The 25,423-nt window shown below is 36.8% G+C and overlaps 1 protein-coding gene across 4 annotated transcripts in view; it reads left to right on the forward strand.

Annotated features, from left to right (window-relative positions):
• DEPDC1B (DEP domain containing 1B) overlaps window positions 1–25,423 on the forward strand; it is a 172,306-nt gene that overhangs the window by 57,173 nt on the left and 89,710 nt on the right. For all 4 annotated transcript variants that reach the window (XM_072605574.1, XM_072605570.1, XM_072605572.1 and 1 more), the window contains exons 3-7: window positions 6,146–6,281; window positions 10,486–10,613; window positions 11,375–11,505; window positions 15,670–15,717; window positions 22,585–22,725. In XM_072605574.1, coding sequence (XP_072461675.1) covers window positions 6,146–6,281; window positions 10,486–10,613; window positions 11,375–11,505; window positions 15,670–15,717; window positions 22,585–22,725 — 584 coding nt within the window. The remainder of the gene's footprint in view (window positions 1–6,145; window positions 6,282–10,485; window positions 10,614–11,374; window positions 11,506–15,669; window positions 15,718–22,584; window positions 22,726–25,423) is intronic.

Raw genomic sequence — 25,423 nt, forward strand, 5'->3', positions numbered from 1 at the left:
CTTTCTTGTGCATTTTATACCTGCAGAAGCATACACCAATGGGACCAGGAGAGAAAAATGACTGAATAGCCTGGGGCCTTAAATGGGAACTGGAAGGTTCCAACCCAGCTGAGGTTTGGATACAGTATATTTCCATCTCTAATTCAGTCAGTTAACATTCTAGTTGAGTTCTTACCTCACACAGGAATATTGTAATCTTTGAACTGGTTTCTCTACTTTCAGTCTCTTCCCTCTAGTCCATTCAGTAGACTTCAAAGAGATCACTCTTTTCAAAGTTAACACTTCTTTAAGCAGAATATTCAGTGGCTTCTACTCAATTTAAAGTTATAACTCACGATCTGACCTTCTCCAACTTTGTTTTTGTCATTGGTCTCATCTTCCGCCACACTGATCTTTGTATGGTTCTTGCTTCCTTGCCTTTACAGTGGGTTTTTTTTTTAATCTGTCCTGGAATGTCTCCATACTCTTATTCCTACCTAAATCCAGCTTAGGTCTTACCTTCTACCTGAAATCTTCCCTGACTACTTCAGTTCACAGCTATCTCTCATCCTTTCAAAATTCTATAGCAGACATCCTCTATCCTGCTCACTTGACACTGATTAATTAGACTACTCTATATTATTAGATATAGGGATGTGTTAGAGCCAGTTTCCAAGAGTGGATCATTAAATTTTCAACATGAGCATTCAAACCTTGGAAATTGGTGAATGGTACAAATCAGGGCTTAATTTATAGTTTTGTTTATTGTCTAGGTTTAGAAAAAGTGATGGACAAAAATGTTAATTGAGCCGATTAAGCTTTTTTTGTTTTTTTCTTAAGGTTTTTTTGGGAGGAGGGGAGAAAAGCTGATTGTTAAACATTTACCAGTACAAGATATCCATATGTATGTGTAGCACCCAGGCCCACTCCTCTCCTTTCTTTGGTCCTTCAGACAGCTTTCCAAGCTGGAGGTGCTCTGAGGGTCCCCACCCATTCAAATAAATAACTTACAAGTCCCCGTCAATGTCTACCTTTTATTTAGGCAACTAAAAAGGAGCACCAGTTCAAAGTATTTAAACAAATAACTTAGCAAATAAAAAAAAATGATACAAAAAGATTGCAGAATTACCTTTCCCTCCCCCTATCCAGAGGTGTACTTTCCCACAGGTTACCATACCAACAGAAGAAGTACACACCTATGGCCAGGGAGGGGTACAAACAATTGTCAAACCTCAGGTACTCTGGAGTGCATGTGGCTAGGGCTAATATTTGCCATGGCTCCTCAGACTCCTCACACTGCAGAGCCACTCATATTCTTTGGTGATATATCATTGGGTATTCTCTGCTGGATATTAGTTATGCTGAGATTTGAGTTTTTCCTATAAATCATCACTAGCTACCATTCCTGAAAGGCATATGTCAGTCAGTTCTTCTATTTTCTCCTGTCACCATCCTTGTTTTCTGTCTAAATAAAGCACTCTTACTTGGTCTTCACTACTATATGTTATGTCTCTCCCACCCCCATTAAAATGTAAGCTCTCTGAGGATGCAGCTGGCTTGCTTATACTTGTACCCCCAACACCTGATGCAGTGTCTGGCCCATAGTAAGTGCTTAATAAATGCTTTTTCATCCATTCATTTTCTTCCTTCCTTCCTTCCTTCCTTCCTTCCTTCCTTCCTTCCTTCCTTCCTTCCTTCCTTCCTTCCTTCCTTCCTTCCTTCCTTCCTTCCTTCCTTCCTTCCTTCCTTCCTTCCTTCCTTTTCTCTCTTCTTCTTGGTTTTTATGTGTGGTTTTCTGAATTGCTCTCTGCTACCATCTGCTGGTTTTCAGAGTTTTTAAATTAGTAAGCCTCTTTCTTAGGAGGAAGGACCAAAGCCCCAGGCCTATGACAGCAGCATCCAGCCAGCCAGGAAGCAGAAGCCATCTAGTAGGCACCATTGGGATCAGAAGTCTGTCCTTTAACTTCTGTGAAATCTCTGATTGTTTATCTGTTTATCTTCTAACTTTTTCAGGGACTTCATCCAATGAAATATCCAAGGAGTAGTGTAAGGCAAGAGCAATGAGATATTGTTCTCCTCCCTTCTCCCCTAAAATTCCTGGTTAACCTGCAAATAAATAAATATGGAGACAAGAATATGCTCACATTCTACATTCCTGCCTTTATTATTCATACCTTTTAGCACCAAAAATTGCTGATTGTTAGACAGAAGAAGGGCAGCTGGGTGGTACAGTGGATAGTTTCAGACTCATCTTCCTGAGTTCAAATCTGGCTGTGTGACCCTGGGCAAGTCACTTAACCCTATTTGCCTCAGTTTCCTTATCTATAACATGAGTTGAAGAAGGAAGGGACAAACTACTCTGGTATCTTTGTCAAGAGAATTCCAAAAGGGGTCACCAAAATTCAGACATGACTGAAATATCATTAAAAACAACAAAAAGCCACAAGGAACTATGTCTTACAATCCTTTGTACCTCTCACAGCAGTCATATTTGGGGTTTTGTATATTATTAAAAATACTCAGCATTTTCATACTCTTTTTCATTAACAAGTATTATACAAGACATTGAATACTATAGAGAATATGATGAGGATTAAGTCTTGGTCTGTGTTCTCAAAGGACCTGTAATTTTGGGGTAGAAAAGATAGAATGGACAAGACCAGAACGAATAGATAAGACACAAATAATCATGGGAGTTGGATAAATAAATACTGCAGCTCAAATATGCAAGATCACTTCTGGATAAAGGGGATCAGTAAACATTTCAATATATATTTAATATAGAAACATTTTGTTTTAAATTTAAAAAACAAATGTTTCAATAAGTAAGGACAGATATTGTACACATCTAAAATAAGCACTTTTGTAGGTATTTGAATAAACATTGAAATATAAGCATTTCATAGATTTTGTTGATTATTAAGAACCAGAGAAGCACCTCATATTTGAAACAGTAACAGCAAAGAAGCCTCAGAATTAGAAGAGAGGAAGTCTGTATTCAGAGCAAGTGGACATTAATTGAAATAAGATGGTGGCTTAAACATATGGGGAGTCAATTTTGCAAGCTCAGTCTGATGCCTTATGCCAAGAGGAGGATTTTCCTTTATACATACATACATACATACACATATATGTATGTATATATGTATGTATTTCTAATTTTTCTTTTTCTATTACAAATCATTGAAATTGTTAGTAGTGCAACGAAGAAGAATAATTCAGGCACTTGTCTTGCTTTGGATACTTCTAATGTTCCACATAACCTATCATGTCTCCTCCCATGTGTGAGCTAAAATAAATTGCTTCAGGAATTTTTGAAGTTTTTCCTGGCCTCTTGTAATGTTAAGGAAATTTGAAGATCTTCCCTGCCCCTTAAGAGGCCAACCTGACCTGCTTTGAGCTTTGACCCAGCTCACAGCTTGAGTCACATGGAGCCCATAATGGGAGGAACTTCCTGAAAGGGTGCAGCAGGAAGAGAGAGTGAGGCAGAGCTGAGAGAGAGCAGGCATTTCAGAGCAGCTAGTGTGAGTGAGAGAGGGAGTGATTTTGCCTAGGGGAGTTTGTTTGTGGAGAGGCTTAATGGAGGGAAGGCTTGGGGATGGCCATGTTCCCTACATTGATAATGTGTATAGATTTCCTTGTTACTATGATGGATTTGGCTTTCTGGTATTTGAATAAATATTTTGGTTTTGTCTTTGCAGAAGAGAGTTTATATTTTGTGAATTTACCTGGAAATACACAGGCATATCCATAGTGGCTGCTGTGGATATTGCATTGGCATTACTCCTCCCTTAAGAACTGTTAAGTTTCATTATTTTTGTTGCACTTTATGGAAATATCATCTTCTGACTTCATTGTTTCAAGGCAGACCTTTTAGTGTTTAACTAACTGTACTTTGCCTGTCAGTGCTACAATGAAGTGTTAATACATTTCTTTGTGCTAGATTTTAGTCTGATGTGATGAAACTATCATGCAATAGCTCGCAAAGTAGGATAACTTTGACAGTTCCAACAGAAGTTTAATTTATGTTGTTAGATGCTATCTCTAACACTTGTCCTAGAAACTGGATTGTCCAGAGTTTCATTTATTAATATTTCATCTTAAATTTTCAACTTGAGAGATATCAAGGAAAATTTTCATTTGTTTCCTAATAATTCAAGACTGATTTTTTCAAGTGACCTACAAATACTAGGTGTTCTCCTCAGAGACAGGTGAAAAATGCCATTTCATTGATCATTCCCCTTTCTATATCTCATCCTTGTCCGAATCTATCGCAACTCTTTGAGAGGCATTTTTAAAAATAATACCCACTTTTTACTTCTTTGTCCTCCCATATCTCTGTGTTTTATACTATATCACATTGCCTTTTTTCCAGGAAGTAATGTTCCCTCTTACAAGCATGGAGTAGGATATAGATAGTGATCGAGGTGGTAGGCAGGGGGTGACGGAGCTGGGGGAGATGGAGAATGGGACCAGCAGTTTTCTCCTTCAAAATGAATCTTTCAGATGAAAGAAACAGGAAACAGAAGGACCATATGTACAAACAGATAAGTAGAATAATAGCTAGCAAATAGATGGAGGTACCCATTAATTGGCGAATAACTTTTTCATTGGGTGAGATGTGAGGGAGAGAAAATCAAAAATCAAAAAATAAAAAAATAAAACATTTTAAAAACTGAAATGAATATTTACAATGTAGTTTTCTTATTTTGAACTGTTGTAAATTCTAAGCATATCAGACACATCTCTTAAAATACAAGTACAAAAACATCTTTCAAACTAAATGGATGGGTTTTTTTTTTTTGGTGTTATCTTTGCCCTCACAGAGAATGACCGCTTGTTGAGCATCATATATGTAGAATACTTAGATGGGTCCAAGCTGGACTAAGACATCTTCTGAGGCTTCTTCCAAATCTGAAAGTCAGATTCTAAGAAAATACTTGATGATTCTTTATTGCGCTAGGTTGTCTTTTTGTATTCAACAGCTGTTACCAATTTTAGATTACCTTAGAAGTTATGAGCTAATGAGGATTTCCAGTTGGGTTAGAGATATGCTTTCTTTTTCCGTGTCCTATTGTATTGATAATGTATTTTTGCTTATTGTTAATGTTAATTTGCTTCTTTTTTATTTTTTAAAAATTTGCTTCTTAATGGGAAGATGTTTCCCATGCATTAATAGGCACATATGATCTACTTAAGTCACATGGAAGCCTGAGGCACGAGTCAAGTCAAATGGAATAGGGAGGGGTGGAACAGAAAGAGGTGGAGCTAGAGCAGAGCTGAGAGGAAGTTAATCAGAGAGCAATCAGAGCTGGAAAAGGCAGCAACTAGTGTGAGTGGGAGAGTTTCTTGTTATTTTTGTACAAGGGAGCTGGTTTGTGGGAAGCCTAACAGAGGGAAGGCTTGGGGATAGTAGTGCCCCCTGCATTGTTATTGTGTATAGATTCTTTGTTACTATGATGGATTTGGCTTTCTGGTGACAGAATGAATGTTTTGGTTCTATCTTCCATGGAGAGTCTGCTGTATTTTGCGATTCAGTATTGCTCTGGAATATTCATGGCTGCCGTAGGCGCTGTGAATATCATATTGGTGCTACACCTGTTAGGGGAAGAGACAAGAACCAGATTTTATAGGTAGAGAATTCTTGGGATGAACTCCCTCTATCAAAGTTAGTTGAGTACTTTCCCACCCCTTATAGCCTTGGACATTCGCTTAAAGCACTAACTGATTAACTGACTTGCTCAGGGCTTTGAACAGTTATTTATTGAGCATAGCCAGTATGTGTCAGATGTGAAGCCCTCAGGGCTTCAAGGCCAACTCCATCTACTACAACATGGCTGCTTGCCATCCTACTGAAAACATTTTAAAATGTGAAATTCAAATTGGGTAAGAAAGTGTTTTCTTGGAAGAGTTCAATATTTTGTATTTTTTCCTCTCTGTTAGGGTATATGTTCTCTCTCTGTATGATGCAGAGATCTTCTATTCAATGATGTTAATTGATAACCTACTTGGACATATGCATATTGTTAATTGGCTGAGAAATATAATTTATCAACTGAAGTATGCAATTTCTTTGTCAATTCCCTTGAGGAACAGTTGATAGGGTCTTTATGAAAATGTCTTTTTCTCCTAAAACTGAAAAAGTGAGAGAATTTTCTCATTTTAGGTTTCCTCCTTCTTCACCCCTGAAACCATACCCAAAGAAATTGCCCTACCAAGGTGATGTTATCAAATTCCCAGACTGGAGTGATCAACCACCAGGCACTACCCAAGAAAACATACCTGTGAGGCCTATTGTTATGGTAAGTACAATTACAGAAAACTGGGGATAGCAGGTGGAAAATAGTATTGAATCACCCGACCCAGTCCCATGTCTCCCACCTATCACTCTGTTGATGCTGTATCATTCATCTAAATACATTCTGGAACTAAGTCCCTGCCAACAGTAGAAGGGCCTGCTATGAGGAGCTTTCTAATGCATGTTCTAATATTGACAGAAAAATATGGTGGAAATTTTGTGCCTTTTTTTTTTCTTTTTGATACAAGATAGAACTCTCCATTTATACTCCATTGATTCTTACCAGTCATCACTTTTTGTGTTCTGATCTATACCATCCTTTATTCCTTTTCCTTTTCTCCTTTTTCTCATCACTGTCTTTAGTTTCTCAGTTACCAGTGGAGAGTGACAGATTAGGAGAGGGAATTTGTGGAGTGGAAAAATCCAATGAACAGCAGTAAGTGTTGCCAGTTGTAGAAATTACCTAGGCTCTTAGCCAGTGTGAAATACCCGTTCTCCACATTCTCTTTTCTCTACTGTTAAATTTCTTCGGTGGGAGGCTATTGAGATTAAGATAATTTAGAACTGAAAAATGGAGCATAGTGAGTTTAAAAATAATAGCAATGGCAAACATTTATATTGTGCTATAAAGTCCTTTATATATAACATCTCATGTGATTCTCACAATAACCCTGGGAGGTAGATGTTGTTATGCCCATTTACAAATGAGGAAACTGAGGCTGAGAAGGCTTAAGTGAGTTGCCTAGGGTTACAGTGCTAGTAAAAGTCTAAGGCAGGATTCTAATTCAGGTTTTCATGACTTTAAGTTCAATGCTGACTTAAGAATGAATACATATGTGTATGTGTGTATGTGTGTATGTGTATATATATATATATATATATATATATATATATATATATATATAGATAGATAGATATAGATAGATATAGATAGATCTATATATCTGTCTATATCTTACATACGACCCTATTTTTAAATCAGGCTTATATTATAACATAGCTGTGTTTTTAAATATTTTGTTTAATTTTTATAAAATCAATTAACTTTCTATTGAATCCGGATAATAGATGTTAAAAATACTTAGGAAGATAATGGAGAAATATTAGGAAAGCTAATATATCTTTATTATTGTAGGTGACTAGCTTGTATAGTCTGAGAAAAAAATCATGTTTATTAGCTCAGTTCTATTGCTTATCCTCCTTTTTAGCTCTTTTTCTGCTTATGACTTAGAATTCATTCATTTTTTGAACAGTTTATTGAGCATAGCATTGTGTTGAGGAGATGCAAATATAAATTATACATTTCCTTCTCTCAAGGAGCTTATAATATAATCTATTTGGGAAAATAAAATACATGTACGTAAAAAATTTAATTTCCTTCTAATTACTTTTAAAGTATTGAATGATGCACGTAATAGATAGTATAGGATTTCAGGGGAGAGAGGGATCCTTTACAGTGGAAGTATATGGAGGGGATTTGCATGAAAGAGATATAAGATTTAAGCTGGGTCTTTTGAAGAACAAGAAACATTTAGATCAACAGAGTGTTTAAGAAAGAATGATACAAGCAAATTTGACTTGGGGATTATGATGCTTATAGAGTGGAGAGTTTGCGTTAGAGAAGGGTGAGATAGAGAAAGCTGAAAGTTAGGTCAATCTATGTAGAGGTCTTTGAAAGCTCCAGTCAGATTTGGGATGTTCCCTTAAATCAGCCTGGCATTCTTATGCCTCTGTCCCTTTGCTGAAACTATTCCCACGACCCAGATTATTCCCTCACTCTCAACTCCACATGGCATTATCCTACCCATTCTTTGAAGCCTATCTCAAATGCCACCTCCTCCATGAAGCCCTCTTTTATCTTCTCCCAGCTGGAAATGACCACTTCCTTCTTTAATCTCATAGCATATTCATAAGTATTTATCCAATTCTAATTTGGATTATATCTGTATCCATGTTTGATCACTCACACAAGTTATGCCATTTAGATGTCTCACTGGATCTATCATCTAATGTCTGTGAGTGTTCCCTTTAACAAATTACAACCTGTCCATGTCCTATCCTAAATCTACTGCAGGGTGTCTACCCAGTGTTCTGAGGGACTTCCTAAAGATATTCTCTCCATAGATCAAGAGTGTATTTTAAATTATTTATAGCTTTCCTCTTGTGGGTCACATATTTTGCAGATACAATAATCACTTCTCCCCAAAGTTCCCATCATTTTCATCCTAGTACCTGGTATATCCTTGTTGGTGAGAACAAATTTAGACTAGAGACCACTGGTTCCTTTAGCTTTTGAAGGATGATATTATAATACATAGCAATGTCATGCTTGTTACAGCTTAGAATGGGCCAAGGCTGATGAGGAATGGGAAGGAGGCTGTTGCCTGGAGAGATTTTTGATTGATACTGATAGGAGGCATAGTAGATAGATAAGACATTGGCCCTGGAATCAGGGATACTTGAGTTCTGCCAGGCCTAGAGGCCTGAGGGCTACCCGAGTCTTACCTTACCTCTATCGCAGGTCTTCGGCTGGCCAAACCGGATAAACATATGAGAGAAGAGACTTTCCAGAGTCGAACAAGGGTTAAGCTTTATTCAGGGTCCTGGTTACAAGTGCAGGGGGAATTCTTCCTTAGGAGGGAGAGAGAAAATCTCCCAAGGAGGCAAAGATCTTACGATAAGAGATTGGAAGCAGAAGTGTAAGTGGGGAGAGAGGGGGAGGGGAGAGCGAAGAGAGGAAAAACGGAGCCTTCTGTCCTGTCAGGGCCCCTCCGCACTAAGAGAGCTTTCAGGCTTTCCTGACCCTAATTAAGCTCTCCGGCCGCATAGTTTGCACCTGAATACCGTGCCTGTTAGATAACAATAGGTGTGCCCAGATCCGGGACAGTCTTGAGGGGTATGCTCCTCCCATCACGTTTCTCACGGGAAGAGGCGGAAATACACGAGATTGCTCGGTCTCACTCCTCGATTCCCTGGTGTTTTATGGGGGGCCTCATGAGAACTCTAAGATTTAGAAGTTCCCACCTTTACCCGCCCGAGACTGTCCACATGGAATTGAGCTTCCATCCCCAGCAGAGTTCTAATTCTGCCCCACCACTTCTGAGTTCAAATCTGGCCTCAGACATGTACAAGCTGTGTGACCCTGGGCAAGTCACTTAACCCTGTCTGCCTGAGTTTCCTCATCTGTAAAATGAGCTGGAGAAGAAAATGGTAAACCACTCCAGTATGTCTGCCAAGAAAACCCCAAATGGGGTCATGAAGATTCAAACACAGTTGATATGACTGAACAAGTGCATTGATGAGTCATTTTCTAGAACACACATTATAAATTTCTCATTCACACCATCCCCACTCTCCAACCATGAGTAGAGTTCTGCAGTACATTCTGTCTATGAACATTAAAGCAGAGTTTCAGAGAAAAAGCAGAACTTCATGAATGTACTTTCATTGATGATAAGGAAGGAAACTTAGTTACGGTGCTATGAGTAGGATTGGTATCAGGTCAGAACAAGAGTTAACAGCCCCTTTCTTAAGACAGATATCATAGCAATGAAGTTCTTTTTTCTTTTTGCCCATCACAAGTATTTAAGTAATTTTTATTTTGACTCTTCTACTTTAGATTTTGTGGCAATTTGGACAGTCTATCTTTGTGGAGTTTTCCCTCTTCCTCTGTCTTTCATTTTCATTGCATCAGCTACTCTAGAAAGGCAGTCCAGCTTGGGATCACCTCCCATTTAATTCAAAGCAGGCACCTGTTTCTATCTTAGCTTATCACATGCATAATTCCTGAAAAAATGACAAATATATCTCTTTATAAAAAAATACTACAATTTCATTAATTTGGACAAGTTTTCTCTCTCTTTATTCCACATGATTCTAAATCATTGTCTAAGTCAGAGAAAAGAATGCCATGTAGAGTCAAGCATTCTTAGTATTTAGCGCTCCCTGATGGAGTTCATGGGAGCTAGTGCAATGATCCCAAATACCTAGACAATCTATATGTTACTGTAACTAACAGCACCACCCCCTACTCTTACAAGTGGTTTGTCAGGGTAATTAGCGCTTACTTAAAGTTGTTTCTTTAAAATCAAGTTTTGACTTGAACCTAATCACAGAATATAATTTGCAGAAAAAGAATCCATTTTTATATTGAAATGTTTTATATTAACTTTTTTTCTTTTGGGGGGTGATGATGTGGGGGTGAGTAGAATTCTGAAGCGTGGTACAAGCGTCACAGTATTGCAATTGGAGAAGTGCCTGCCTGCCGCCTCGTCTACCGGAGACAGCTGACAGAGGCCAATGTGGAGGAGATCTGGAAGTCTATGACATTATCACAGTAAGTCTCTTTGGCTTTTTCTAAATGTGGCTATTGATTAAAACGTTCAGGAACATTCCTCTACTCTAATTGCTACACAGATTTACCCGTGGTTTATTTTCTGCAGTTGGAAAATTAAATCCATATTGTTTATACTAATTAGGCATGTTTACTATTAAGCTTTAGTTTCAACTTTTGTTTGCTCTATTTTGCTGCTATGATGCATAGAGAAAAGATTTCACTGAAGCTTGGGAGTTTTCCATTTTCCATTCTTATACAATTTTTTTTTCTTGCATGATGGTTAAGATCAGGGAGCTTTTCTAAGCCCAGAGAATTCCATACACTTGCCAATAACAGTAAAGTGTTTAGCTAAATGAGGCAGGGAATGGAAAATCTGGTCTCCTTCTTAGATGAAATATTGCAGGTAATGAAAGTTAATATTATGAGTAGAGCAGTATTTTCCTCTCCCACAAAAAAATATACTTATTAACTGAACTGGCTCATCTATAATTTTAATATCTTTACTTATAAAGTGATATCTTTGGCGTTCAGGGATTTATATTACCGTAGTAGTGAAGCATGAGTGTGTTAATAACTAAAGAGTGTCTTATAAGTTAGTCTCCACCCTATCTGTCCCTGCCCTGCTTTCCCCATGTAACCACGGAGCTAATAAATTTACAAGGAATGTATTATCGAGATTGATGTCTCATGATGTCAGATTTTGAGATGTTTTTCATGTTTTTAAAAAGAATTAAGCAATTATAAATTACTATTTTTGACAGTTTACAGAAAATCCTTGAACTGGACTCCCTGGAGGAAGTTTTGGATACCAAGCTTGTCAACTCAAAGTTTATCATCCACAACGTATACAGTGTTAGTAAGCAGGGAGTTGTCATCCTCACGGATAAATCAAGTGAGCACATAACAATACTTTGTTCTAGAATGACTTTTTTGGTAGCATGATACTATGTCCACTTTGATAGCTTTCAATCTGTTATTCAACGTATTTGTCTTACTACGTGCCACAGGGGGTGGAGCATTAGGCTTGGAGTCCGGAAGACCTGCATTAGAATCCTGCCTTGGACCCTTGTTCAGGCATTTTAGTTGTGGCTGACTCTTTGTGACCCCTTTTGGGGTTCTCTTGGCAAAGATCCAGAAGTGGTTTGCCATTTTCTTCTCCAGCTCATTTTACAGATGCAAAAACTGAGGCAAACAGGGTTGAGTGACTTACCCAGGGTCACAGAGCTAGTAAGTGTCTGAAGCCAGATTTGAATTCAGGTCTTCCTGATTCAGGCCTGGTACTCTATCCCCTGTACCACCCAACTGTCTCTTGGTCTCAGGTGCCTCTTGTCTAAAATGGGGATAATATCAGCAAGTACCTCAAAAGGTTATTGAGAGATTCAAAAAAGATAATCTGTCTAAAATGCTTTAAAATGCATAAAACCCTAAATAATGTAATAATACCATATATAATAACATCTGGTATATATTATATTATGGTATAATACTAGCCAACATTTATATACATGTGTTAGCTATTATTATTCTATGTAAAGGAAAAGCCTTCTCTAATTTACTTTTTATTTTCCTAATTAAAAATTCCTGCTAACTGTAGTTACTCTCTCTCTCTGTCTCTGTCTCTCTCTTTCTCTCTCTCTCTGTCTCTCTCTCACTTCTTTTCACTTTGTTTTTCCAAATCTTTCTCCTAGTTCTTTAAATCCAGAAAACACCCTGGAGAAAAATAACAAAAGGTCCAACAAACTTCTTCCCACACCAAAGCTTTTGTTTTTGAAAATAGACCAAATCTGTCCTAGGCTCGTTGCGTAAAGATTGTCCTCACAGACCTCTCAGGGAGTTCAGGTCCATTCTCAGGTTGTCAGATTCCTTCTAAGGCTATGGAGGGCACCCTGGACCTTCCCTAAAGTATATTTGAGCCCTAGTATGTGTCTAGGATTCTTTTACCTTCTTTCCACTGAGCCACAGATGAACTCATCCTTGGGGACAAGCTAGAACTGGTGTGGCCCCTTTCCAGATTCTCCTTTAGTCCAAATCCTCCGTTAGCATTGAGTGGGATTGGATATTACTTACTGGAGTTTTGTTGAACACTGTTAAATTCAGAATAGGAGCTCCTGAACAGCTGATAGGGCTGGATTGAGGGCAGTTCCATGGCAGTAATGGGACAGTGTGAGACTGTATAGTTTTACTTTCTATTAGGAATGTAAGGTACCTCTCCGGAACCTTTTACTCCCAGCATCTCCTTTCTGCAACAGGAGACTACTGGGGAAAGAAGAATGTAAAAAAAATTGATTAGTGTTTTCATAAAAAAATAGTCCAACTAATAAGAATGTGAATTTAGGTAGTTTTGTGCTACATACCAGGTGTGAAATTTGAAACATTCTCTACAGCTCTTTTCTATGTCTTCCTCCAAAGGATTTATGGTTTTTTAAATTTATTTTTATTCTGAACTTACTAAGGACCAAATGAAATTTTGGACATTTGTATCTACATAGTAGAACAGAAAAAGAGGATTGTACACAAAAATGTAGATCCCTTTTATGTGCAATTTATTTTTCTCTTTAAGTATATAATGAGTTCATCCTGTTGCTTTCAAATCCATACTGATGTCTGTGCTTTATTTTCTGGCTCTCCTTTTGTTTTCTGCATTTTAAAGAAGATGCCTAAATGTCCCTTCTTTCCCTCTCTCCTTCCTTCCTTCTTTCCTTCCTTTCTTCCTTCTTTTCTTCCTTATTTCCTTCCTTCTTTCCTCCCTCCTCCTCTACTTCCTTCCTTCCTCTTCCTTCTTTTCCTTTATCCTCCCACTTCCCCACCTCCCCAAATTGGGAAAACAAAGAAGATAAAAAGGAAGGGGGCTATTAATTTTCTAATTTATGAATTTTATTTTTTTTATTCTGAATTTTCTGAATGCCAAAAGAATGATCATCTGCTTTTGCATAGTAGAATAGATTGTACACAAAATTGCAGGTCTTTGTTATATACAGTTTGCTTTACTTTTAAAGCTTTTCATCAGCTCAGTTTATAGCTTTGAAAGCTATCTTGCTTGTCTGGCATTTCGGGTCTTCCTTTTGTCCTTTTCATTTTTCAAAGAAATGTCTCAATGAGGAGGACCCTCTCCCCCACCCCCATTTCTTTTTCTATTCTATCTCTATCCTCCCTCACCATCCCATTCTTCCCATTGCAAAATGAAAAACAAAGGACCAGTATTTTAATGTAACTTGATAAAGCGTATTGTTTGTAAATGAGAGAACCACTCATCCTTCCTTTCAGAAAGCAAGTGCTTCAGAAGGGCACTGAGGATGCTCTACAAGTATTAGCCACTGAATAGTTGAGTCACCAACCAACCTGTAAGAGTCATTGAAATGGAACCTGCCATGTCTACTAACGTGATGAAACTTTTTTCGGATGTCTTTATTGCTCTGGCAGAAAGAAGCCCAGATCCCCAAAAGGGGAAGGGCTGTAGATAAGGGAATCATGAGGGTCTGTTTTGCTCTCATGAGGTTCTTAGAGGGGAGGGAAAAGGAGGAAAGAAAGTCTTATCAATGTACCAAGAGTGATCTGAATTTTTATAGTCATGTTTCATTTTTAGTAGCTTTAAGGTTTCTGTGATTATAACAACAGCAACAATAGTAGTCATAGCTGACATTTATATAATGCTTACTATGTGCCAGGCACTTTGCTAAACACTTTACATAAATTCATTTGATCCTCACAGGAACCCTGGGAGGTGGTGCTATTATTACCCCATTTTATAGATGAGTAAACAGAGGCAAACTGGAGTTAAGTGACTTCCCAGGGTCACACAGTAAGTGTCTGATACTGTGTTTGAACTCAAGTCTTCCTCTCTCCAGCGCGTTTGATCCCCTGTGCTGTGTAGCTAATATCAACATCACAGCTCCATGTACAGCTAGAGACTGCTTGGGTTGAATAAAAGGATGCTAAATAAAAGCCTGGCTCTGTGATTTCAGTGGTATGGGGAACTCTAAGGTGAGGAAGTTCCTTCTACAAAGTCAACTTACTCCAGTTAGGGGAGGCCTAGAGCCTTAGTTCTCAAACATTTTGGTCTCAGGACCTCTTTAGACTCTTAAAAATTATTGATGACCCACCCCCACCCTCCCACCAAGAGCTGTTGTTTATATCAGTTATATCTATTGATACTTACCATATAAAAAATGAAAACATCTTAATATTATTATGAAAATATTTTTGACCTCTCAGACCCCCAAAAGGTTCCCCAAGACCACATTGTGAGAACTGATGGCCTAGGCTGGGGTGGGGAACCTGCAGCTTCAAGGCCACATGTGGCCTTCTAGTCTTTTGACTGAGTCCAAGTTTTACAGAACAAATCCTTTTATTAAGGAGATTTGTTCTGTGAAGTTTGAATTCAGTCAGAGGGTTACACCTGAGGACCTAGAGGGCCACATGTAGCCTCAAGGCCATAGGTTCCCTGCCCCTGGCCTAGAGTGTTTAGAGCTTAAATGCCTTGCCCAGACTCACCCAACATGTCTATGGCAGAAGCAGAATTTAAGCCCAGGACTTCTTGGATTCAAAAAAGTTCAATTTTTTATCTATCCTACATAGTCCTTCCCCTATCCTCTCCCCCACCCCCCAAATAGAAAATAGAAATAGTTAAGTAATACATGCTGAATTTGTGGATTTTAGCATTAATTAGGTGGTTTAAGCAATCCATTTAAGGGACTTACTTGATGCTAAATTGTCAGCTCCTTTATTTTTCCTCATTTTATGAACTGCTGAAACTGCTAGAACTAACTGTACAATGCGTACTTTGCAAAAAAACTTGGAAAGTAGAATGACTGAAGAAACGGGATAATTTGCTTTTCAAAATAATAATCCATTGATTTGTACAAATGTACTTTCCTCTTGTGAAAAGGATTGATCAACTATTTTAATATTTCTTATATACTCATATTGAATTAATACAATATATAAAACTCATCGTTTGTAAGCATAAAGTATATAAACATTGGGTTCTTGCCATGTATATAATTTCTTTAATTATTTGGGATTCACTAAAGTAACATTTTTACTCGTTTTCCTGCAGAAGAACTTCCTCATTGGGTACTGTCAGCTATGAAATGCTTAGCAAATTGTAAGTATACTTTTACCATTGGTTCTACCAATTTAACCAGTGCTATTGGTCTAAATAGAAAAATGTGACTTCTATCTAGCAAATTTCTTTTTGTGAGCACTTGACACAATTAATTGATAATAGAGTCGTCATCATCATCTTTCTTCTCTTTTCCTCTCCCATTGACCATCTCCCATCAAATTATCGTATGTTCCATAGCCAATTTGGACTTTTTGAACCCTTAATGTGCATGGAATCCTGAACTAAGTGTGATAGGGGAAGACAAAACAAATAGATGAAACTGCCATTTAGTGTAACTGAATTATACACAATTACTTCTTTGGCTTGGGGAGTTATTTAGAAAAGTATCCCACAAGGGAAATATCATGTCTTGTAGTTTTTGTCCTTTGTTTTAGCAATGCCTAGACCTATACCAGCTCTACATTATCTCCCCCCAAGTGAGCTTCTTGAGAAGAGGGACTATCTTTTACTTTTCTCTGTATTCCTACCCCTTAGCAACATGTTGGACACATATTAGGCATTTAATAAATGTTTTATTTACTCATATTTTATTTTTTAAAATAATTTTTAATAAAATATTTAATAACTTAAATAAATTCAATAAATTTTACTGACTGACTTTTTGTTGTTCTATGGTTTTTCAGTCATGTCCAACTCTTTGTGACCACATTTTGAGGTTTTGTTGGCAAAAATGCTGGAGTGGTTCGCTGTTTCCTTCTCCAGCTCATTTTACAAATAAGGAAACTAAGACAAACAGGGTTAAGTGACTTGCCCAGGGTCACATAGCTAGGAAGTATTGGAAGCCAGGTTTGAACTCAAGAAGAAGAATCTTACTGACTTCAGCCCTGGGGCTCTATCCATGGTGCCACCTAGCTGCCCCAGGCTGACTTACATTTCATTATTGTTGTTATTTTTCTGTTAGACTGCATTCTGGTATGTAATATCTTGCTTTTTCTCCTCAGTCTTTATCCACCAATGGATCATGGTACAGAAGGAGCCCTAAGCTCTCAATGCGAGCAGAGCATAAGCTCTAGTAGGTCCTACTACTCTGGAAAGCCTTTGAGTGTGGACTCATTAATGAACTGTATATCTGTCCTCTGAGGAATGGCCTTAACAAATTTGGAGAGGTTCATCACCAGAGGGTTGGCCACCAGATGGTGAATATTTCTTTTGGCCTCAGCACCTCACTAAATGGTTTACTAAGGCTTGAAAGGGTCACCGTCTGCACTGGTGGAGGAAGAAGCCACATAGGCAAAGTCATGGACTCTGAAATTTTGAAGTAATGTCTTTTCTAATTGGCTTAATTAGTAACGAAGTCATTCTGACTCAAAGGTCTGAGTTATGGAACATTTAAAATAAATGCAGCCTTTTTAATTTTAAAATGAAAATTTCTGGATTTATGAAGTTCTTATTCACTCTTGGCAGAGCACTGTTTCACTGATTTCTGGGTAACAGATAAAATAGCTCAATAACTCACCCAAACTATTATAATTAAATTAAAAATAATATGTACATCTGAGTAGTATATGAGCAAAGTTCAATCACAGTTCATTGTGTGGTCTGAGCCTTTTCAAATCATATGAAGGATGGTTGAGAGAACTTAGGGGAAAATGCCTTTCAAGAGGCATTGAAATAGTCCAGGAAGGAGGTCATTTGGGTCTATACTAGGGTGGTAGTAGTATGAGTGAATAGCCAGGAATGAATTCAAGAGAGATTTGGGGAAAAGACTGAATTTATTTATTGGATATGAGAGTTGAGAGAAAGAGAAGAGTAAGAGAAGAGTGTAAAACACAAAATAATGTTAAGAAAAGGAAAGGCAGAAGAAGGTAATGCTTTTTTCAGGGCTCTAAACTGTGAGAATTATTTGTAATTAGTGTATACATCTTTGCATACAAGTTGCTGCTAAAGTGATATTTGAAAACAATATGCTGACCTGGACTGCATTTTCTCCTTTTTGACACTATTTAACACCTTTTTCTCCCTGTAGCACAGAGGGCCAAGGTAGAACTATGACATATTCTATTCCCAGTTTCTTCTCATCTGTTTCTGTCACCCATTGGCACCATGGACTGAGAATTAGAAGATGTGTTCAGACCTCCGCTCTACTCTTGACAGAGCGCTAGACCACTCAGCTCCTTTTTCCCATTTGTAAAATGAAGAAGTTGGAACAGATTCTGAGATTCCATGGAACAGATTCCATGCTGTTCCATTTTATGATTTTGTTATGCCCTGGCTACATAGGACTCTTTCTGCCATTTCTTTTCTTTACCAGCTCACCTGCCCTCGAACCCTTCTCATATTCTGGTTTTTTTCTCCTCTACCTTCTCCTCACAAAAAACCATTCGCCTGGGTCACGTTGCCTCAGGATCATGTTCTCTGGATTTTAATGAGTGCTGGTTCAATAAGTATTTATTGAGTTCCTGCTGTGGGTCCTGCTAGGGATTCTGGGGGTTACAGAGAGCCAAAAAGACAGTCTCTATCCTCATAGAGCTTATAGTTTTGTTGGTGAGGCAAGGCTTAGATATATGAGAAAAGTGGAGAATGATACAAGATGACATTAGAAAGCAGTGCCCAAATGGAGTTTTCCATGAACTTAAGAGGTAGGGGAAGGTTTTTTGGACAAGGTTGGCTTTGGTTGAAATTGAATAGAAAGAACAGGTTTGCTGTAAGGGTTCAGAATGCAGGGGGTCTTTCTTTTTTCTGTCTCTTGTGCCTTACTCTAACATGTAGCAGATGCTTAATAGTCTGTTGCATTAAAGAATGAGCATGGCATATTCAAGGGATGGGAAAGAGACTGGCTCAAATGGAATAAAATGTTTGAGTGGAGAGTAGTAGGAGGGTAAAGGAGGAGCTATAATATTTATGTATCATATATAATATAAGGATGAAAGACCTTCAATGCTAAACTGAGAAGGTGGAATATTATCAAATGAGATAATATTTGCAAAAAGCACTCATCTCAGTGCCAGACACCAAGTGCTGTATAAATGTTTATTCCCCTCTTTTTCCCTTCCTTATGTGATCCTATGGTTTGGGGTTCTTAATCATTATTGTGTTATGGATTCCTTTGGCAGTTTGGTGAAACCTGTATACCCATTCTCAAAATAGTGAATGTTGTTGTATGAATAAAATAAGTAGAATTTAAAAGGAAACAAGTCTTTTAAAAATAATTATCAATGTAATTCTCCATGAAACTAGATAAACCTAGAAAGCCATTAAAGGATAACTAAAGGCTCAGAAATGAGACCTCTTAAAAAGCATTAAAAGAACTAGAATTATCTATCCATGGAAAAGGAAAAGCTGTTGGATGATTAAATAATGACCATTAAATGTGCTGAGTATAATTATATCAGGTTGTAAGCTTCTGGAGACCTAGATGCCATCTATATTTGCCCTGCACCCCTCAGTGCTTTATAGACAGCATTTCCTAAGTAAATATTTGTTAAGTTTTCCATTGTGCGTAGTCACCAAAGTCAGTACAGTAGGAAAAGACCTTAAACAGTGCTTTTGAATCTACTTCACAGAATCAGTAAGCTTACCAGGATTCCATTTGGCCAGAAAAATGTTCTTTGACCTCTTTCAAAGTCATTTAACCTACAAACCCAGGTCCCCATGAAAGCCTTCAAAAGAACAGCTGATTAGATAGATAGGTTATCTTGCCAGTTGCCTCATGTGCTTTGTTTGCTCTTTCCTTTCCAATTTTTTTTTAGGTCTTCTGTATATTAGCAATTATTTTTTCCCTTCATAGAATCAATATACTCTTAGAGCTGGAAGGGACCTTCGAGCTTATATAATCCAGCCTTCTCTCCTTTTTTTTTTTTAATGGCTGAAGCTAAGGTCAAAGGAATCATGGCTGTTTTAATTACTGGAAGAACTTCTTGCTGCTACTATTCGAAGTTATTCAAATGTTTCTGTAATCTCCCCAATTTAGGAACTTCCTCCAGTGTAGATCACAACCTGTCATGCCTGCAGCCCAGCCTGTGCCCCTCTTGTCCTCCTCTCCTCAAAAGTTTCTTATGGAGGGTCCACCCAGTGTGTTGAGGCCATTCTTATTTTCATAATATTGGCCCTCACAATTGCATTACCCTCAGTGCAAATCTCTCTATAGACTTAAAACCATATGGTGGTTCTTGTCTTCATTTTTTTTAGTGCCACTTCTATCTCTTTGATAATATCTCAGGGATCGTGATGTTAGGGTCCAGGTGTGGACCTTAATAAGATGATAACTATCTTTAATGGAGAAAAAATTTTGAATTTTTTTCTTTTTACAAATCTTTTCCATTCTTTTGTTCATAATCCTTTTCTTACTTTTTTTTCTATTTTTATCCTCAGATGTCCTTAGGATGATTTTACTTGGTTGATTATTATGTCAAGCTTTCTTAAAAATAGCTTTTATCCTTTACTGCTTTTTGTTCTACTTTATTAGACCGTTCTTCCTAAGGTTTTAGAGATGGGATCTTTTTATCTGCTTGTTGGAACAATTAACTTGCGTTGGTTTAACTTCCCCCTTAAATTATAGTAGTTGTTAATATCATTTCTGGTATCCATTTCCCATTTTTAATTTGATAATATTAAGTAATTCAAGGTCAAATCTTTCTAATTGTATGCCATATCTTTTTTCCTCATTATTCTTCTTCTTTCTTTTTTAAATACAAGTTCTGATCTTTACTCACACAAATTGATTTGACTGTAATCAGACAACTCACCCAGGAGTAACTTCCACGTCAATATAATATCTTTTCTCGTTTGTTAAAATATAAGTACTTTGGAGGTTTTGTATACTTCTGTTTATGGTTTTCCATGACCAGCAATTCTTTTTTCTCTTTTTTGAAGGAAGTGTTTATGATAAAGAGGCATGGGACTTCTGCATAATTTACAAGTGTTTGGCTTCTCTCATTTCTTTCTTCTAAGACATACTTTCTCAATTTCTTCTCATCATACTTACATTTTCCATCTTTGCAATGAAGTCACCAAGTATCAGAGTAGAGATCCCAATTAGTGAAAACACTGGATCCCATTAAGTGGTCACATTATTCAGATTTAAACTTTATGCTTTTCTGGGATGGGAACCAATGATGATATTTTATACAATTATAATTTCAGACAGTATGAATTTGTATACATGTAACACTTCTTGGGATTAATTATTTATATTAATCAAGACCTGACTGATTTGATTTGTAGTGTTTTACCAAGTCAAGTTCTTGATAAAATTTCTCTGCCATTTTGTCCTCAGCAACTGATGTTGGTGAGTGAGCAGCATTAATTTTTCATACTGGCCTTTTTGTAAATAATTATGTTATTGCTATAATATGTTATGACCGAATGTCCCATGGAGTAATAGTCCTTATAACTTTTAGATATATGACAAAACCCACTCCTGCCAACTTATTTCTTTGCCTCTTCAAGGAGTGCTTGTGATTTACCCTGTTTCCCAGCAACTTTCTTCTTTCATTTTGATTTATTTTATAATATCAAGAATGTCAAGACTGATATGATTTAGCTCCTTGAACAGCATGTCTACTCATTGGTCATTGTACAAAGACTTTTCATTTCATTTTTTTGTTGTTGTGTGGTTAGTATTCAAGTTGTGTCTGATTCTTCATGACCCCATTTGGGGATTTGTGGCAAATATATTGGAGTGGTTTGCCATTTTCTTCTCCAGCTTATTTTACAGATGAAGAAACACAGGCAAACAGGGTTAAGTGACTTGTCTAGGGTCATACAGCTAGTAAATATGTCTGAAGCTGGATTTGAATTCATAGAAATAAATCTTCCTGATTCCAGGTGCAGCATGTCACCAATAGACCAACTGAATCTTGTTGATGATGTAAACATTGTGGTTTTTCCCACTTTCTGTCCCCTTTCCTGCTACTCTGCCACCATCACTGCAAAAGTAAAAGAGGGTTGTACTAGAGTAATGCCATTTTTCATTCATCTTTTTTTTTTGCTATGGACAGAAATTTTTTTCATCACTAAATGGCCAGCCTACTAGTGATGTGCCTGTCTGTGGTTACTTAGGTTGGTTCTTCAAAAACAAACTCAGTTTATGGGCAGTGCTATCCAAAGACTTTTCCTTAAGGGTAGGAATCTGCCAGAGTTCTACAGATTATTTGCTCTCTGGCCTAGCCTTTGAAAAGCCATGTTATGAGGAAGTCTTTGTGAAGATGGAACAAGTTACTGAAGCAAATTGAAAAATCTCCTTTTCTGGATGTTTTAAAAAACAGAATTTAATCATTTGTCCAGATACAAGGGAATAGATAACCTTACTGCACCATATGATTTCATGGCATAGAAAATGTAGGAATAGTTGTCTTTTTCATGTGGTTTATATCAAAATAGGATATGCTTTAAAAAAAATTGCATCCAGTGAAATGATTTTTCAGTTTCCCTAGGAATTGTGTTTTCTTTCTTATCTCAGCAAAACTATATCATGGCCAAGAAAAAATTTGAGAGTATCTGAAAGCTACAGATACCTTTTTTTTTTTAAAAAGATATTTCAGAAAGGTACAAAGAAAATAGAGGTATTCATTTAAAATAGATTAAACTATAGTCTCATTTTTCTTGCTTTTTTATAATATATATAAAGTTATCCATAACAGTCTGCTGCTAACGTATTGTGTAACCTTCAGTAATTCTCTTCCCCTTTCTGTCCTTTGGTCTCATCTGTAAAATCAGTTGATCTCTGAGCTCTTTTCCTGATTCTCTGAGTGTAAAATATGTTGTTAGCCAACATTGAGACTCTATGTTCTGTTGTAACCATTTATGTTCATAACATTAGTTGTCTTTATGAAGCATGTTTGATCTTTTCCTAAAAATATTTACCTAGCTTAATGGTGCTAATGAAATTCTTTTTTTCTTTAACAGGGCCTACTTGTTCAGACTTGAAGCAGCCTATGTATTCAGGGTTTGAAAAAGATGTCTTTAAAACTATCGCAGATTACTATGGTCACTTGAAAGAACCTCTGCTCACATTTCAGCTTTTTGATGCCTTTGTCAGTGTACTGGGTAAGTTGTAATATAATGATATAATGCATTACCTGACTGTACCGCAGGTACGGAACCATTTCTTCTCGCATTATCTTAAGGCTTCTATCTGCTGCCGCTGACAGCATTTCAGGGAATTATAATCTATTGTCCAGTGAAGGGTGTTTGATTCAGTTTGAGCTCTTCTATAAGAATACTCTGAGGCAGAAAGATACTTAAGATGCTTAAGACATGTATGAGACTCCAGGCAAAAGGCCTATTGGTTTTTTAAATTTTATGAAAAATAGTAATATATTGGAGTATCATCTTATGAGAAAGTCTAACATCACCGCTGAAGGAGCAAGTGAGTTTGGCATTTATGGTCTTTTATTAAATCTACTACACAGGATATGACTTTATTAATACCCAAGTGTGGGAGCTTTATTTTTATCCAGGAGACTAAACTTTTGTTTTATGAAAGAAATAGATTTTTACATTGACAGCAGCATTTCAGTCTTGCATATTTATCTTCCTCACAAATAATCCCCATCCAAGAAGTCACATAGTAGGGTGAATAAAGTTCACATTTTGGTTGTAGGTTCTCAGTCCGTCATTTGGATGTTCTGTTTAGTAATCATTCTTGGATTGTTGGCTAAGGAGGTTGACTAAAAGTCTAAATCACATGATGTAATATAAAAATGAGAACATTAGCATATCCCTGGTCTTGATTGTTCTTGATGTTTTAATATGAGATTATAATCTCTCTGTCTGGAGCTGTACTATTAATGGCTATTGCTATGGTGCCTAAGAAACAAGAAAATCGTCAGCTTTATGAATACAAATTATTGTTCTGTGAATGAGAAAGCTGATATTTTAACGTGGTAATTTGGAGCCTAGAATATTGTCAGAACTCATAATATTAAGCAATAACAAATACTAATTATAAGGCATGCACCAGGGAGTCGATTTGTATTTTCAAAACAAGTCAATACTGAAGGAAAGAATCCAGAAACAATTGTTTGTTTATGCTACCTGGATTTTACTATCTTTCCATGTTGTGCTCAGTGTTTTAAAATAGAACCTTAGAGAAAGAAGGGACCCTTAGGCACCATTGAATCCAACTCCTATCCAGGTCATCAGTCATATATATATAATTTGTCTAGTAAATAGTCATATAGCTTCTTCTTAAATACTTCCAGTGATGGGGAATTTGCTATTTTAGGAGGCAACTCATTTTATTTTTACACTGTTACAGTTGTTTGAAAGCTTTTTCTTATGCTGAAACAAACTATCCTATTTCTAATTCCCCTGCTACCATAATACCAACCTTGCTACCTGCATCTTCTACTTATTGGTATTAGCTCTGCTTTCAGAAAGTGGGGGGAAAGGTGTGTGTATGTGGAGAAACAGAACAAATCATTATGACAGTTTGTTTCGTATTATTTTTTTTAAAAAAGGTTGTATTAATATTTTCTGTTTCTTGCATCACTCTAATATTCCATGTATCCCTCCTTATCCCTCTACCAGAGAACCAACCCATCTGACAAATAGTATTTTTGGAGAGGGAAAAAAAAGGTAGCAAATACATTGAAAAAGTCTGAAAACAACTATGCACCTCCCACCTCTACGAAGGAGAAGATTAGGGATGTCTTCTCATATTTTTTATTTGAATCACACTTGATCTTCATAATTTTGTTGCATGTACTTTGGGGTTTTTTGGTGTGTTTTTGTTCCTTCCAAATTGTCATAATCTTTGTGTATATTGTGTTTTTGGCTCTACTTGCTTCACTGTGAATTATTTCATATAGATCTTTCCATGCTTCTCTGTATTCATGACACACCTCATTTCTTACGGCACAGTAATATTCCATCACATTCATATACCACAATTTATTTTGCTATTCCTTAATAGGCATTCACTTTGTTTCCACTTCTTAACTGTCACAAAAAGTGCTGCCATGAATATTTTGGAGTATATGGGAAACTTTTTTCTTACTGCTGGCTTCCTTAGAGTATTTTATACTGTAATTAAGTTTCTGTTTCAAAGATTGTAGACATTTTAGTCACTTTATTTGCATAGTCCCAAATTGCTTTCCAAAATGGTTGTATAATTTTACAGTTTTACCAACAAAGAATTAGAGTTCCCATCTTTCCGTTGCCCCTCCAATACTGACTATTGCCATTTTTTGGTCATTTTTGCCAGTTTGAAAGATATGAGGTGAGAAAACCAATAAAGCAGATAAACCACTGGTTAATTTAATTTACAAAAAGAAATGATTTGTTTTGATCTGCATTTCTCTTATTATGACTTATTTGCCCCATGTTATTTTGAAAAGGCAGGAAGAAGTCCCTTAAAAGAGCTTCATAGAAAGGAAAATGAAACATCACAATTTATCAGTATGGCTAGAGGAGGTTATAATTTATGTAACCATCTGGTTTGGAGTCTTCATAGAGAAAATTAAAACTGAAGATCTGAACCTAAGATTTGAAATCTCAATAGTATCAATTCAATCCTTAATCTTTTTATGTTAGGCAAATTTAGATTCACGTAGTTTACCCTTGAACATCCACTTAAAAGTCTTTAAAAAAAACTACTTGTTGGCCCTTCTTATTTCTTCAGTTTATTATTCTTATCATCATAGCTAGTATTTTAAATTTAATTTTAAATAATAGTGTTGATAATGAATATTCTTACTACTTCTCTCCTGATCTCATTGAGAAGGATTCTAGTTTATCTCTC

Source organism: Notamacropus eugenii, chromosome 4 (assembly GCF_028372415.1).
Source record: "Notamacropus eugenii isolate mMacEug1 chromosome 4, mMacEug1.pri_v2, whole genome shotgun sequence".
In the NCBI taxonomy this organism is placed as follows: domain Eukaryota; kingdom Metazoa; phylum Chordata; class Mammalia; order Diprotodontia; family Macropodidae; genus Notamacropus; species Notamacropus eugenii.